Raw genomic sequence first — 14,111 nt, forward strand, 5'->3', positions numbered from 1 at the left:
AAGTTAGGGGTTAGGGTTATGTAGGACTAGGGTTAAGGTTACGATTACGGGTTAGGGTTATGTAGGGTTAAGGTTAGGGGTTAGGGTTATGTAGGGCTAGGGTTAGGGGTTAAGGTCATGTAGGGCTTGGGTTAAGGTTAGGGTTATATAGGGCTAGGTTTAAGATTAAGGGTTAGGGTTATATAGGGCTAGGGTTAGCGGTTAGGGTTAGGGTTATGTAGGGCTAGGGTTAGGGTTATATAGGGCTAGGATTAAGATTTAGGGTTAGGGTCATATTGGGCTAGGGTTAAGGTTAGGGTTAGGGGTTAGGGTTATATAGGACTAGGGTTAAGGTTACAGTTTGGGGTCAGGGTTATGTAGGGCTAGGGTTAAGGTTAGGGCTTAAGGTTATATAGGGCTAGGATTAAGGTTATGGGTTAGGGTTATGTCGGGCTAGGGTTAAGGTTAAGGTTAGGGGTTTGGGTTATGTAGGGCTAGGGTTATGGTTAAGGTTAGGGGTTAGGATAATGGTTAAGGTTATGAACCACACTTAATGACAACCTTCATGACACCTTATTCGACTTAACAACAGGTGTCATGTCATGACATAATGACAGTGTAATGTCAGCTTTTATGTATAAAACTTAAAATAAAGTGTTACCCATAACCTTAATAGTAGTAAAGAATTATTCTCATGCCCAAAACTACCTGAAAACATTCTATACTATGTCTAGACTATGTTTATCTCATCATATGAAACCTTTCTATAAATATATTGTTTTGGCTGTGACAAACTGAACTCTTACCACTTCGCTTCATGTTTGTGTGGACTGTCTATTTACACCAGAGCCTGTGTTAGTTTTTGTATTAGTCCATCATGCTGTGTTGCTTTCAATGTTGTTGTTTTGTGTACATGTTTGTTGCTATTATGGTATTTTACTGTTGTGTGGATCCATGACACACCCTAGTTTCTGAGTAGTGTACACTGCAATATATATAGGGTTATATATACTGTATATATTGTGTGTGTGTGTGTGTGTGTACTAGTCTGTTGTGTGGATTTGTGTCAAACAACTCCCCTATGTGTTTATGTACTTTGCTGTTTTGTTTTGAGAATTACTCACATGTGTTATCATGTACTAACTTGTGTCAGACACGTCAGTGTGTGTAATTTGTGAATGTTGTGTACTCCATGGTGTGTACTCTCTCTCAGTGCTCAGTCGACGCTGAGGTGACGTCATGCTCGTTGTTCTGAATGTGGCTAGCTAGTAGCTGCTACCTAGCGGCGTCAGGAGGCCGTGCGTTCACTGAGCTTCATCTTATACAATCCTGACGCTCCCGGTCGTCGACAGCCACCATTAACGAAACCTCCAGGTAACTCCAGCACTGTAGAGCTTAATGTGGCCCTTTGGTGTCTTAACTGTGTGTGTTTAACCCTTCCTGTCCGTTGTCTCCCAGCGCTGTAGTTTAGGTTGGCTGACTATGCTAACAGCACGGATAACATTAGCTCGTCCATGTTAGCGTTTATTTGTTGAAAAACACACAGTCAGTTTGGGTGAAGTCGCGAAAGAGAAGGCGTATGATATTTTATTTATTAATTTGAGTTTGACTGGAGGCCACCAGAGGAGTTGTCCTTGTTTAGCCTCGTCGGTGCTTGCTAGCAGAGAACACCGATTGTTTTCCACTGTGTGGGGCTCAGTCCAGGGAAAGCAGCTGAAAGTGGTTCTAACTTGTCCAAAATTACAGCTTAAAGCTTTATTTATTCTATTTGATTTCTTCTCCATGGGTATTTCTTCTTCATTTTAACACATTTCTCATACAACACACACAAACCGAAGGAGCTGTTTGTACATATTGGTTTTTACAGAGTTCAATGATCTGGTGGCTAGTTTTCATTTAGTTTGACTTTTTTCCTTTTTTTTTTTTGTGGCAAACTGCTTGTTTCGTTTTGTCTATCGGGAAGTAAAATATGACATGACATAAACCTCAGTCTATGCTGATATATTGATTGATGGCTTTTTTTCCCTTTTTTTTTTTTTTAAAACAAAAAACAAAACATAAATGACAAAAGAACAACAATTTAGAAAACAAAAAACGAAAAATTCTGAATTGCAACAGCAGAAATAGACCATTGATAGAAGAAGTGTAAACTTATTTAATCCTAGCTCTTTATTCAATACTGATATAGCTTTTTTAAAAATTACAACTAATAATACAATTAATTACCCGTATATCATTAAACAAACAATCTACGTATTCGCAAATAGTCTATAGTTATCATCAGAGCATAAAAAAAAAAAACAATAACAAAAAACAACTGGTGATCAGAGTAATTACTGTACTTTGTGAAAAATAATTTCTTTATAGGCGGTGGCTATTCATAAGAATCGTACAGAACGTGCCTCATTGGCCAGTTTAGTTGACGTGATAGGGGTGCCACGTGACTTAAAGTTCCGTCAGTTTTATTTTAGCTCAAATTTAACTCAGGAAATACCCTAAAATATTTTTTTTTTTTGTATATGTATTTTTAAAGGTGGAATTCGCCGTGATAAAATGTTAAAATGAAAAATATATATGACAAAAGTGGGATTCAAACCCATGTTAGCGGAAGGAATAATCCTTAGACCACTCGGCCATCCGGGCATGGTGAAAAAACATAGGCACATTACGCTTATGTAGAAAAGGTCCGTCTATAGACGCTTGTTTCTTTCTACCTGTTATTAAACTGAATTATGCTGTTACACTGTTTTTTTGCATCACACTCATTCTGTTTCTTAATTTTACTCCACAAATTGACATATAAAAACTCTTCAAAGTGGTTCGGACACTTAAAACCTTTAAATTTAACTTTCCCTTTATATATTCATATAACAATGGTGATTCATTTATTTTTCAACAGTTTTAAAAAGTGGTTCCCTTTGCGCTTCTTTTTTTTTTGTAATGCAATATTCTATAATAACAACAGTACAACTGTAACAATAGCAATGGATATCCCATCTTTTCATATTGTACACTCGCTGGGTCTTGTTTAGGGTTGTGGGGCACTGGAGCCATTTCAGCTGACTCGGGTTAAAAAGCAAGGTACACCCTGGACAGGTCTATAGACCGTTGGAGAGAACGCACGCATGCACGAATCCCTATTAAAAAATGTTTTTATACTATGGAAAGAAAACAAAACTTCCAGACCCACCATCAGAGAACACGCACATTTCCAGAGTAAGTCCAGGCTTAAATCAGTATATTTATCAAAGCAAAATAGTGTTCTTACCACAGTTTTTATATACATATTCACTTCAAGGAATTTATATTTGACATCACCATCAAAAGAACTGTTTACATCAATGTAATCTTATTAACCTATATAAAAAAAGGTTGGTTAAGAGAATAATGTGCAAGATTAGATTTTTTTTAATCTATGTTCATTGTAGGAGTATTTCTCGGTATAATAATTAATGGTGTAATATGTTGGTCTTTACTGCAGGAGGAGTTAATCTGAAATATCTAACATTAATGGTGTCCTCCAGCACTTTCCTTTTCATGGTGGATATGTAGAAATCCAGTTAAAATTTAAAGAGCACAGCCGCACAACAAAACTACGGTAATAATCCATTCAGCTGCATAATTCCAATGTTAGAGGTTTGCGTCATTCACCGTGAGCGTAAACTGTCGCAAGGTTTTCTTACATATCTTTTTCCACAGCATGAAGAAGTAACTACTTTTTTCTGGGGGTGGGATATCTCTGTTGTAATCAAGTTAGTTGAGTCTGTTATGACGTGCGCTTGTTTCACAGAATTTGTCATAAAAGTAAGCCTCATTACATATATAATGTTTTTGGATTCAACAATGCCATTTGTTTTAATAATATACGCAGGCATTAGAATATCATTTGTATCTCAAACACGAGACTCCTCTATTATGGTGTTGTACAACGGGTTTAATAATGTGTAAGGCCATGCAACTTTGAACAAATAAATGTGCACCTCTGATTATTCTAATAGTAGGCAGTAGGTGTAATTCTTGTACTCTGGGACATAAAGATTTCTGTTAGCATTTCTTGTAGAGCCTGACCAATATGGATTTATTAGGGCTTATACTGATGATAGAGGTTTTAAAAGGCTGATGTTTAATGTATTTGCTGAAAACTGATATATGAAATAAGGCTGAAAGATTTGATAAAATAATCAATAGTTTTTCCTCAAATTTGCTAATTATTTTTTTAAGGTTTTCTTATGTTTTTCAACAAATACAAGCAATAAATAACAACATCAAGCTACATAAACTGTTCTTTAATATAGTTTAGTGTTAGGCTTATGCTAAAATAAAGGCAAATTAAACATAGATTATTGATATAGAAGACAGTTTATTTGTCTATCGTACTTAAATTATAAATACAATGATACAAGAAATATAATAAATACTCCTGGGAAATCTGACAGTCAAATGATGAAAGCCTGGTTTAATTTATTAATCAGATTCTAACAAGGAGATGGTACTGGAATGTGAGGAAAACAGTGAAAATGACCGACAGCTGGAAGTTATTCCATTTTTGATTAAATGCTGCGGTATTGACCGATGGTAATGAAGTTAATTGGAGCAACGTTATTAGAGTTACATTCTAACATCTCATCAGACCTACAGTAAAATGCATGTTGAAATAATGAATTAATAAAAATGTAACTAATGAAACACAATAATGAAAACAATCAAACTTTATACTTAATTGATTTTTTTTTTTTAATTAAGCAATGAAAAATATAATATTTGTTTCTATTTAGAGAGTGCATGGCTTATTAGCCAGAACATTGTTTTGTTGTTTTCCTAAAAAATAAGTTTTGTTTTCTTTTGTTTTTTAACTTCAGTGTATTGCATGGTGTTACTTTCGTCCTGACTATGGGGGACAAAAGTAACAAAGTGCAACATCTAGTCAACGTCAAATTCCACATGACACAGAAGATGGGATCATTTAAATTAGGTTAATTTAAACTAAATTGATCTGAACTTAATTAATAAACCTGATCAGATTCAGTAAACCATTGATCCCTGGGAGGAAGATTAGGTGACATTAATGCTGTTCTCATACATCTCTATATGACATATAAATAATTAAAAAGGAGAAGTCAGAATAATACATGTCACTACAACTTATATCTACCTTTTAATTGTGTGTACTTTATTTTTGACATACATTTTTGTTTAATTATGAGTTTTTTTAATTATTATTTATTTTGTTTCCTCACAGGAGTTAAAAACTAATATTTAAAAAAAAAAAATGGAATTTAAAAAACGAAAGTGGAAAAAATGGAATTTGGAAAAAAGTAAAATGGAATTTGGAAAAAAATAAAATGGATTTCATAGGGCCCCAGTTAATGTTCCTTTTACAGTATTTCATGTAACGTACCATTTTAAAAAAAAATTGATTATTGGAAATGTATGCATTGATTATCAATTACTATGTCAAAATGATAATGCATTGAGTATTTCTGCCAGCACATGTAAATTTGTAAATATATAGAGACACAACTATTCAAACTAATTGTTGTATCTCCATTTTCAGGAATATCCTCTCCCTCCCCCCCTCGCCCCTTCTGTCAGAGCATGGCTCAGGAGACCAATCAGACGCAGGTGCCAATGCTTTGCACTATGGGATGTGGTTTCTATGGTAATCCCCGCAACAATGGCATGTGCTCAGTCTGCTATAAGGAACACCTGCAGAGGCAACAGGGAGGGGGTCGATCCAGCCCCCCTGAGGAGAAAGGTAGGAAGGAGAATACCTGAAATTCACCAGGTATTATTGATCTGAATCTCTCAAACTGTTTTCATGTTTTTTAGAAGCTCTGAGGTAGCAACACTGCACTGTGAAAAAGCTGAAGATACATTGGCTCTATTATTTCCTCTTTTTTTCTTTTCTTTTCTTTAATAATAATGTGTGAAAACAATCTTTCAGGTAGAAAAATGTCCCAGACAGTGTGGGGTTTTTAAAAGAAAACATACCAGTGAGGGAGAGGGCCAGAACAACAAATTCCCTGTCGTTTTTGTTAACATACTTTGTTTTCCCCACACAGCTGCTTCATCACCAGTGGGATCACCAGGGTCAGCTGGTGTCGCTTTAGAGACCACAGTCACAGAGCCAATCACAGAAGTGGCAGGAACCCCACCAGAAGAACAGACAACTAGGTAGGGGGGACTGAGAGTTGGACTTCTAAGCACTGAGTTAATATTATTTATGTCCTTGGTGAAAACATTTTTATAATGAACACGGTAAGGATGAAACCTGGCATAACTCAGTCAAATTTAATACATTTTGAACCAGAATATGACATTTTGAAATGTTGCCAATGATGAGAGAGTTTTTATTTTTTTTTAAACTGATCCAGAATCAGCATATTGATCTAGATCCCCTCCAACATTTAATAGAGTCTACCATGGTGTAAGGTCTGTTTTTTGGATAAAATTTTGTCAAAATCCGTTTAGTACTTTTTAGACGTAATCCATATTCATTACTTCAAAGTTTCATCTTTTGGGTGTTTGATTTGTATATGTTTTTGTTTGTTTTCTGTCTGTTATTTTTAGTCCCAGCTCTCCCAGTCCTGTAACTCAACAGATGACGGCTATGAGTATCTCTCAGGATTCAGGAGCCGTAGACTCTGATCGAGCAGAGGCTGATGATGGAGAAGAGGAGAGTTCTTCTAATAGCACGGGTAAACGTCACAGAGAATTTGAAAAAGACTAGATGAATTTCAAGCAAGTCTCAAAGATACCCTCTGTGATAAGATTCACTCTTAAAGGAGACATATCATGGTTTTAAATCCTTCCTTTTTACATATAAATCATACAGTTGTGGTCTATATAAAGCGGAACTGCAATACTTGGGTCTGAATTCCTCATTATTATAGCTCCACAGGCCCCTTTTCTACCCTTTTCTGATGTGCTTCTGAGAGCAACTCGTTTTGGTGCGGTCTCTTTAAATGCATATGAGACACTCCATACCCCGCCCCCTCTTCAGGTGACACTTGGTTCAACTCCACCCTGCTCGGCCATTTTTGTAGTTTGATAGAAGAGATACGGCTATGTAGCGGCGCATAAACTTTTTATTCAGAGGTTATTTACAAAATGTCAACAACAGAAGACTTGTCCATCCAGTCTTACATGTTCGAGCCAGACTCGGACCCGGCGGAGCGAGATGAAAATGAAGATAATGAACCTGCAGAACCCTAACAAGTGAGCTAACACAAGCACCGAGCTAACGCTAGCGCCAAGCTAACGTCACGAAATGCATTTTAATACAGTCTTTTCAAAGACAAAAACGGCAAAATTAAATGACTAACTTTAGACTTAAATTAAATCACGTAGACCATATCATCAAGGATCTAAAACGAGCACACAGCGCTAACATATGAAGTCTGAAGACGGTGCAACTGCTAATGCTAACAAAACAATGACAGGGACGTCTTATCATCACACTTTTTAGCGTTATTTACAGCTTACCGAAGTGCTCTGTTCGTCGTCTCCAAAGATAGAAGGAATTGAACCCTCAATCAGACAAAGTCTTTCAGCAAATCCTTCTTTATACTGGTGGAGGTTGCTGAAACAACCTTGAAGTGCTTCGCGCACACAAAAATGACCTATTTCCGTGAAAAATAAAACTCAACCAAGCACTTTGAAAAGGTTGGGCTTGGACTACAAAATAAAAGCGAGAAATAAAAATGGCGGATTGCTCGAAGTGTTGGACCTGGAGTTGATGTACTAATTTGGCAGTTCCGCTGCAAATACTGTGATGTAATAGTTCAAAAAACGTAATAGAGAATAGAAAAATCGAAACAGATTGAAAAATATCAGCAAAACAGAATATAAAGATATCTACGGAGCACCTGAAGAGACTAATTTGATTTTTTCTGTACTTCTAAGCACTCTCAATATACAACAAAATGCATTTAAGGGCTAAAAAAGTGGATTTAGCATGATATGTCCCCTTTAATGGATCTTTAAGGGCACATGACAAAGTCATGTTGATGATAAATGCAAGAACACATCCTGAATAGTGCGTTCATCAACTGTTTTACCACAATATGTGTGGTGATTGCATGTTCTCCCCGTGCTTGCTCTGCTAGAGCTGTTCATTGGTTTAATGCTAGTGTAGCAGAGTCTGGACCTCTTTCTGTAAACCCAGGAAACATTGTACATTTATTAGCGTGTATTTGCTGAGTTAGCACAATGTTTTGTCTTTCCATTAGAACTAGGAGAAGCAGCACAGGGATCTTCAGATGGTGACCAAACTCCAGATAAAAACAAGAAAAAGAATCGCTGCTTTTCATGCCGGAAAAAAGTGGGCCTTACTGGTAAGGAAAAAGACACGCGCACACACAGGTTTACATGCTACCTAGTTTAAACTTTAACTGTTTCAGAGAGATCACGTCCCTCTTAAGTGAGCCTGTTAGATGTCAAGTAATTTAATTAATTACAATTGCATTTAAAATGATCAAAATTTCAGTTAAAACCACAATTCATTTATTATATCCAGTTTTATGAATATTTCAGAATAACTCAAATATTTAGAAATGAATCAAAATATCAGTAACTGACATTTTCAAGGCGTCCGTATTACCTTATCCACTTTATTAGGCTCCTAAAGTCTTTGTTAATGACAGTGATTCTTTATTTCCTCTCGTCCTAAACAGATGTTAACTGACATTTTTGGTATTTATTTATGTGGAAATTACATCAATGATATTAGAGTCTTGTATAATTTTAGACAACAATGTTAAAAAATTGCAATATAACTCGAATTGTAATAACTGGTCAATAATGTAACAAGATGCTGAGCCCAAAACGTAAAGACTTTTAGCGTTATTACATATATTAAAGCTTTGGAGAATCTTGACATTTTTGGTAACTTTATTCTACTTATCTTATATAGGTATATTAAAAAAAAGTTTATAAATTTAAAAAAGTTTAAAAGATTTTATGTTTTTGGCTCAGCATCTTGTTACATTGTGGACCAGTTGTAACATTTTGGGTTTTATTAAAACATTTTTTTTTATTACATTTTGGGCTCAGGACTTTTGTTACACTCTTGACGAGTTATTATATTTTGGGTTTTGTTACATTTAAAAAAAAAAAAAAAAACAGAAAACAATTCAGTTCTTGTTACATATCTGGCTCTAAGAAAACTTTCTGCTGAGTTCATGTTTATAGGTGATAAACAGACAGCTATTCTGAACAAGTTTTACTGACTCCTGTATCTTCTTACCAAAGGTTTTGACTGTCGCTGCGGCAACCTGTTCTGTGCCATCCATCGTTACTCTGACAAACACGACTGTCCCTACGACTACCGAAGCGCTGCTGCCGCCCGCCTACGCAAGGAGAACCCCATAGTGGTGGCTGAGAAAATTCAGAAATTATGAGGACTTGGTGCAACAACAAAAAAAAACAAAGTCTCCCCGACTTGGTGACTTGGAACAATGGCGTCATGGATGGAAACACCTGATATCATGGCTGTGTTTGTTCATGGTAATCGGAAGGCAGGATGGGTGGGGTGGTGTGGTCGCAGCCACAGTCCAGACACTTCCCTTACTAGCATCTCCATCTCTCGGTGTGCTAGTGACTGCAGGCGAACCTGAGTGTTTGTGTATGTGTGTCTGAGTGAATGAGTGTGTGTGTGCATTTGCTTAAGTGTTAGGGAGAGAGTTGTTGGGTCGTGATGGACCTTTGTGTTGCTGTGGGGAGGGACGGTGTTTGATTTTTAAGCCCGTATTTCTTTCTCAACTTTGGGGGAGTGTTTTAGTTTATTTTTATACAATTTGTGAAAGTAATTAACTAAGGATGAGCTGTTGAGGAATGAGTCACAGCTTGGATGAGAACTCAGAGGGAGATTTAAAAAGTTTGAGTGATTGAAAGAACCTCAAATGGAGAATTCAACGCATCAGCAAGACTTTAAAGGGCTTTGGGATATACGATTCTCTGCCTGACTGAAAAATGATGTCAACCTTTGTCAAATTGGAAATTTAATTTATCCCCCTCTAACTTCTTAGAGCTCCAAAGTGAGACATTTCTTCTATGTCTCTCTTTGCTATATTTACATCTACACATACTGGGTGCATGGAAAGCAATTGGAAGAAGAAATGCGGGGAGGGAAAGGGTAGAGGCAACCAAGAACTTTGACTTCACTGAGTGATTGAATGTCCTTATTTTTTTCTTTTTGTTTTAATGAGCGAATGACATCAGAAGATCTAATATATTGTAGGTAACTTGAATTATGTGATTGCATCGTATTTATTTTTTTCCGTTTGGTTGGTCTGTGCTGGAGAATTGGCAGCACGCCGGTAAATCTTTGAGATTGTATTCAACCATCATATTAAAGTCAAGCCAAGAGAAGATACTCAACATTTGACAGGCTCGAGTCCAGTGAAGCTGTTACAGTAAAGATTGTGCTGTGGAAGTCCAATACTTTGGGTTTGGATACTAAGTAGTACACGTCAGTGTGTCGACTACAGAGCATAAATTCTCATGCTACACTTGGTTTCATTCAGCTGCTTGTCATTTGTTTTAGTTCATATTTGAGCTGTATACCAGGCTAACTAAAGAATTTCTTCTTCTAAAAGCAGTGTCCCCCCCCCCTCCGTGGATGCTGCTTTGTCTTTCCGAGTAACGGTGAAACATCTTGTTTTTTTTTTTGTTTTTGTTTTTTCAAACCACCAGCAAAACCACTGGCACATGCTGAAGAAACTCCAACCTGGGTCTCAGTTACCCTTCCCTCAGCCACATGTTTAGCGCAGCTAAAGTTGCAAAGACTGCCACACGCTGTGCTTTTTCAAAACGGGCTCAAAATCACATGAGCTTCAAATGCTCTGACTCTATGTAGGTAGATTTATGTTTTTGGGTTCAAACGTTGGTGCAGTCGATTGTTTAGGAAGAGACGGCACAGTTTGAAAAGGAGCTGGAATGTTATAAAGAAACACAGAGTAGTAGCACAATGTATGGCCTGAACCTCAAGGTTCACATTAGCATTACATCTACAGGGTTTTTTTTTTTCCCCCAGCCACATGTAAATAACAGCTCTTACTCGTATAGTATAAGCCTAATGTAGAATTTGTTTTCCCCAGGTAATAAAGGTTGGGGATTAAAGTAAAGAATACTACGACGTGTATCAAAGTGCTTTTTACAGTTATCCTAAAGAATTTGTGCCATAAATGGCACCTGATATTCTCCCCATCTTTGCTTCCCAATTTATTTACTTCATATATTTTTTATTTTAAATTACGGGCGACCTGCCGACTCTTCCACAACACTATTTAGATTAACAAGTCCCCTCTAAGTTTTTATTAACGCTGCTAAAATACACTATCCTAAATATGCTTTTATCTTGTTACTCGAGTGTATCATAGCACAGCAATATTACAGAGATTACTAAAGGCCCTTTGAGCATTAGAGAGCAGTGGTTCAGTTAATAAAAGCTTTCCCTGTACATTTTGCTTGGCATCTCGGTCATTGAGTATTTATGAAAGCGCAGTAGAAACATAAAAAATATGCAGAATATGGATTTTTTTTTTTTTTTTTTTTATTTTTTTTAAAGAAGCCAATACAGTGTGTTTTCTGTGAATGATTCTGATCTCATTTCTGTGTGTGCAAAATAGTATGGATGGGTGTGGTGGTTCATGCTCTTTCATTTCTAAATGGGCCTTCATCATATTTATTGTCGAGGCTGTTGTGTTAATGATAAGCAATGCTAACTCAGTAGCTTCTAACTCTGCTCAATTTGGTAATTTCTGACAATTTCTATAATTTGTGCCCTTTTTTTTAAAAAAAAGCTTTTATTTCTAAAAGATTCCTTAATTTCTAAGGGGGTTTATGGTGCGACGTGACTAGAAGGTTGGTTTGCAGAATTCTGGGGGAGACGCTACGCCACAGTTTTTTGTTCTGTAATCAAATAGTTTGAGTACACTGACCAAACATCATTATTTCCTACAACAGCCTGCTTCTCATTGTCTTTTCTTTACAGATCATTTCCATGTAATAGTCTGAATGTGTGGAGATAGTTTGATCTTGTTTTCTAGCTGACTGCTCATATCAAAGCCCAGTTCCTTTCAACCCCTTTTTTAAATGTGAGCAGTTTGAATGTAAATCACAACAATTCACACAAGCTCTGTATCAAGCTGTCTTGGCCCTGATAACAAGCGTCATCAGACAGATGGGGATTGAAAACGGCTAGGTCACTGCAAACGCCCGACAGTGACTCAGCACCAGCATCTAGGGCTATCATACGCAAATGTTTAAGATATCAAATAATGTAAAATTCTCCATTCTGTTGCACTGATGTCTTTAATCTCATCTGTAGCACAGTCATTCATTATCGCTTTCCATCTGGGAATGGTTTCTATTACGTTTGTAGTTTAGTTTCTTTCTCCACAGAAATAATAATAATTTAAAAAAAAAAAGGCATAAGGAAGCTTTTGGTCATTTGATCTCTCCGCATCAGCTTTGAGGTTGTTAAAAAATAAAAGCTACAATGTTCACGATAAGTAGTTCATGATCTTTGAACCCCAGTCTCCCAGAAATGCCACCAGATACACGTATTTAGTTTTTCCTCTGAAACGATAGGATTGTATGGTGTGTACAAGTACATATACAACAATAAAATCACAAAGTTTATTTTAAATTACTTTTGTCTTTTGTGTTTATTGATTTTATAGTTTATTTGCTACATACATATTTATTTATTGTATTTGACACATTTAGTTGGCATTTAAATGCAATTGATTTCTGAGATATCCACTGTAAAACCCTGATTTAAGAAACGCTGTACAACAAACTAAAATGTTAACAACTAATAGGTACACATCGAAGCGATCAGCAGACGCCTCTGAGGACGACTGACGGTTGACAGTAGAAACATGTAGGGAGATCAAAGTCAATTTCTTGAAAAAAAAATGTCTAAGTAAATGAAACCTTAACATATTAAAATGTTAAAACCTTCACAAAATGTTTCTAAAATGAATTGTTGCATTTACTATTGATTTGTGCATTTAAATATATATATATATATATATATATATAGAGATATAGAGGGAAATCTATCAAGATGCATATATTAATATTCAAAGTTATAAGCAGCTGAGTGAGTTTCCATCTTGAGATTCTTGTCATAACAATTCCAGCTACAAAACCACATACTACAGTGTAATACTACTGACTGTGTTGGTATCCAGCCTGGGTTAAGTAATCAACTTTATTAGTTTAGCCTGGATATGGAGCGTTTAAGGACATCAGAAAGTTCACAGTCACACTATTATAAGTGAACACATCCACAACATATCTCCTATATTTGCTACTTCACTATGGGTGTAACTTTTTTCATTAATAATATATATATATATATATATATATATATATAATATTCTTCCATCTGCTCCTTTCTGATCATGGAAATGTATAAAACACTGAAAGTGTGAACCGCATGTGGCTTGTACAACTATGCATTTTCACAAAAGGAATAAAGAAATTATTGAGTAAAAAAAATGTATGTAAAACAGGTTTTCATTACATTACAAACATGTATGTTTGTACACCCCTCAGAGTCAGTATTATGAATACACTAACAGCAGGGGACACTGTTTACACTGTTCCAATAGTTTGGAATGGGAGAATGACAATTTATTTTCACCCAAAAATCAATAATATCAAATGATAGCAGCAGAGTCATTAACATATTGTACGCTAGTGGGTAAAATACGACTAAATTTAGGACACGAGTTATGGAGCAGAAATTTATTCTTGAATGTAGAAAAATAATGTAAGAATGTAAAAAAGAAAAAAGAATTATCATCAAGCCATAGTTTAATCGTGTTTGTACAGATTTTTAATGAAAACCGTTTTTTAGTTGAAGCATGAATGAGACATTTTATATACCATATATAAGAGCTGGGCAATATATTGTGATTCACGATTTTGATGGTATAGAAAAATATAAACATTATTTAACTTGTTTTTTATTTATACAATCACACAGTACAAATCACATCATACAAGTGTTTCATATTATTCATTGAGCACAGTCAAACAGTGTCCTTAACAAGTTTTTCATATTTCTGAGATATATATTTCATAACTTATTTTGTATTAAAATACGCATTTTTGGA

General features: G+C 35.8%; 1 protein-coding gene across 1 annotated transcript; it reads left to right on the forward strand.

Moving 5' to 3' along the window:
• The first annotated feature begins 1,107 nt into the window (after nt 1-1,107).
• LOC114461557 (AN1-type zinc finger protein 5) lies at nt 1,108-12,634 on the forward strand. The gene is made up of 6 exons (XM_028443729.1): nt 1,108-1,353; nt 5,534-5,734; nt 6,042-6,153; nt 6,550-6,677; nt 8,211-8,315; nt 9,232-12,634. Exons 2-6 carry the CDS (start codon nt 5,575-5,577, stop codon nt 9,378-9,380), a joined length of 654 nt encoding a protein of 217 aa, XP_028299530.1. The 5' UTR covers nt 1,108-1,353; nt 5,534-5,574; the 3' UTR covers nt 9,381-12,634.
• The last annotated feature ends 1,477 nt before the right edge of the window (nt 12,635-14,111 follow it).

The sequence above is a fragment of the Gouania willdenowi genome, chromosome 4, assembly GCF_900634775.1.
Source record: "Gouania willdenowi chromosome 4, fGouWil2.1, whole genome shotgun sequence".
Taxonomy (NCBI): Eukaryota; Metazoa; Chordata; class Actinopteri; order Blenniiformes; family Gobiesocidae; genus Gouania; species Gouania willdenowi.

What these genes read in the sequence shown, in the direction of transcription:
- LOC114461557 (XM_028443729.1), top strand. Translation starts at nt 5,575, where the DNA reads ATGGCTCAGGAGACCAATCAGACGCAGGTGCCAATGCTTTGCACTATG. An exon ending in CCAGAAGAACAGACAACTAG is followed by an intron (nt 6,154 to 6,549) that starts GTAGGGGGGACT and finishes TGTTATTTTTAG; the next exon opens with TCCCAGCTCTCCCAGTCCTG. An exon ending in GAGTTCTTCTAATAGCACGG is followed by an intron (nt 6,678 to 8,210) that starts GTAAACGTCACA and finishes TCTTTCCATTAG; the next exon opens with AACTAGGAGAAGCAGCACAG.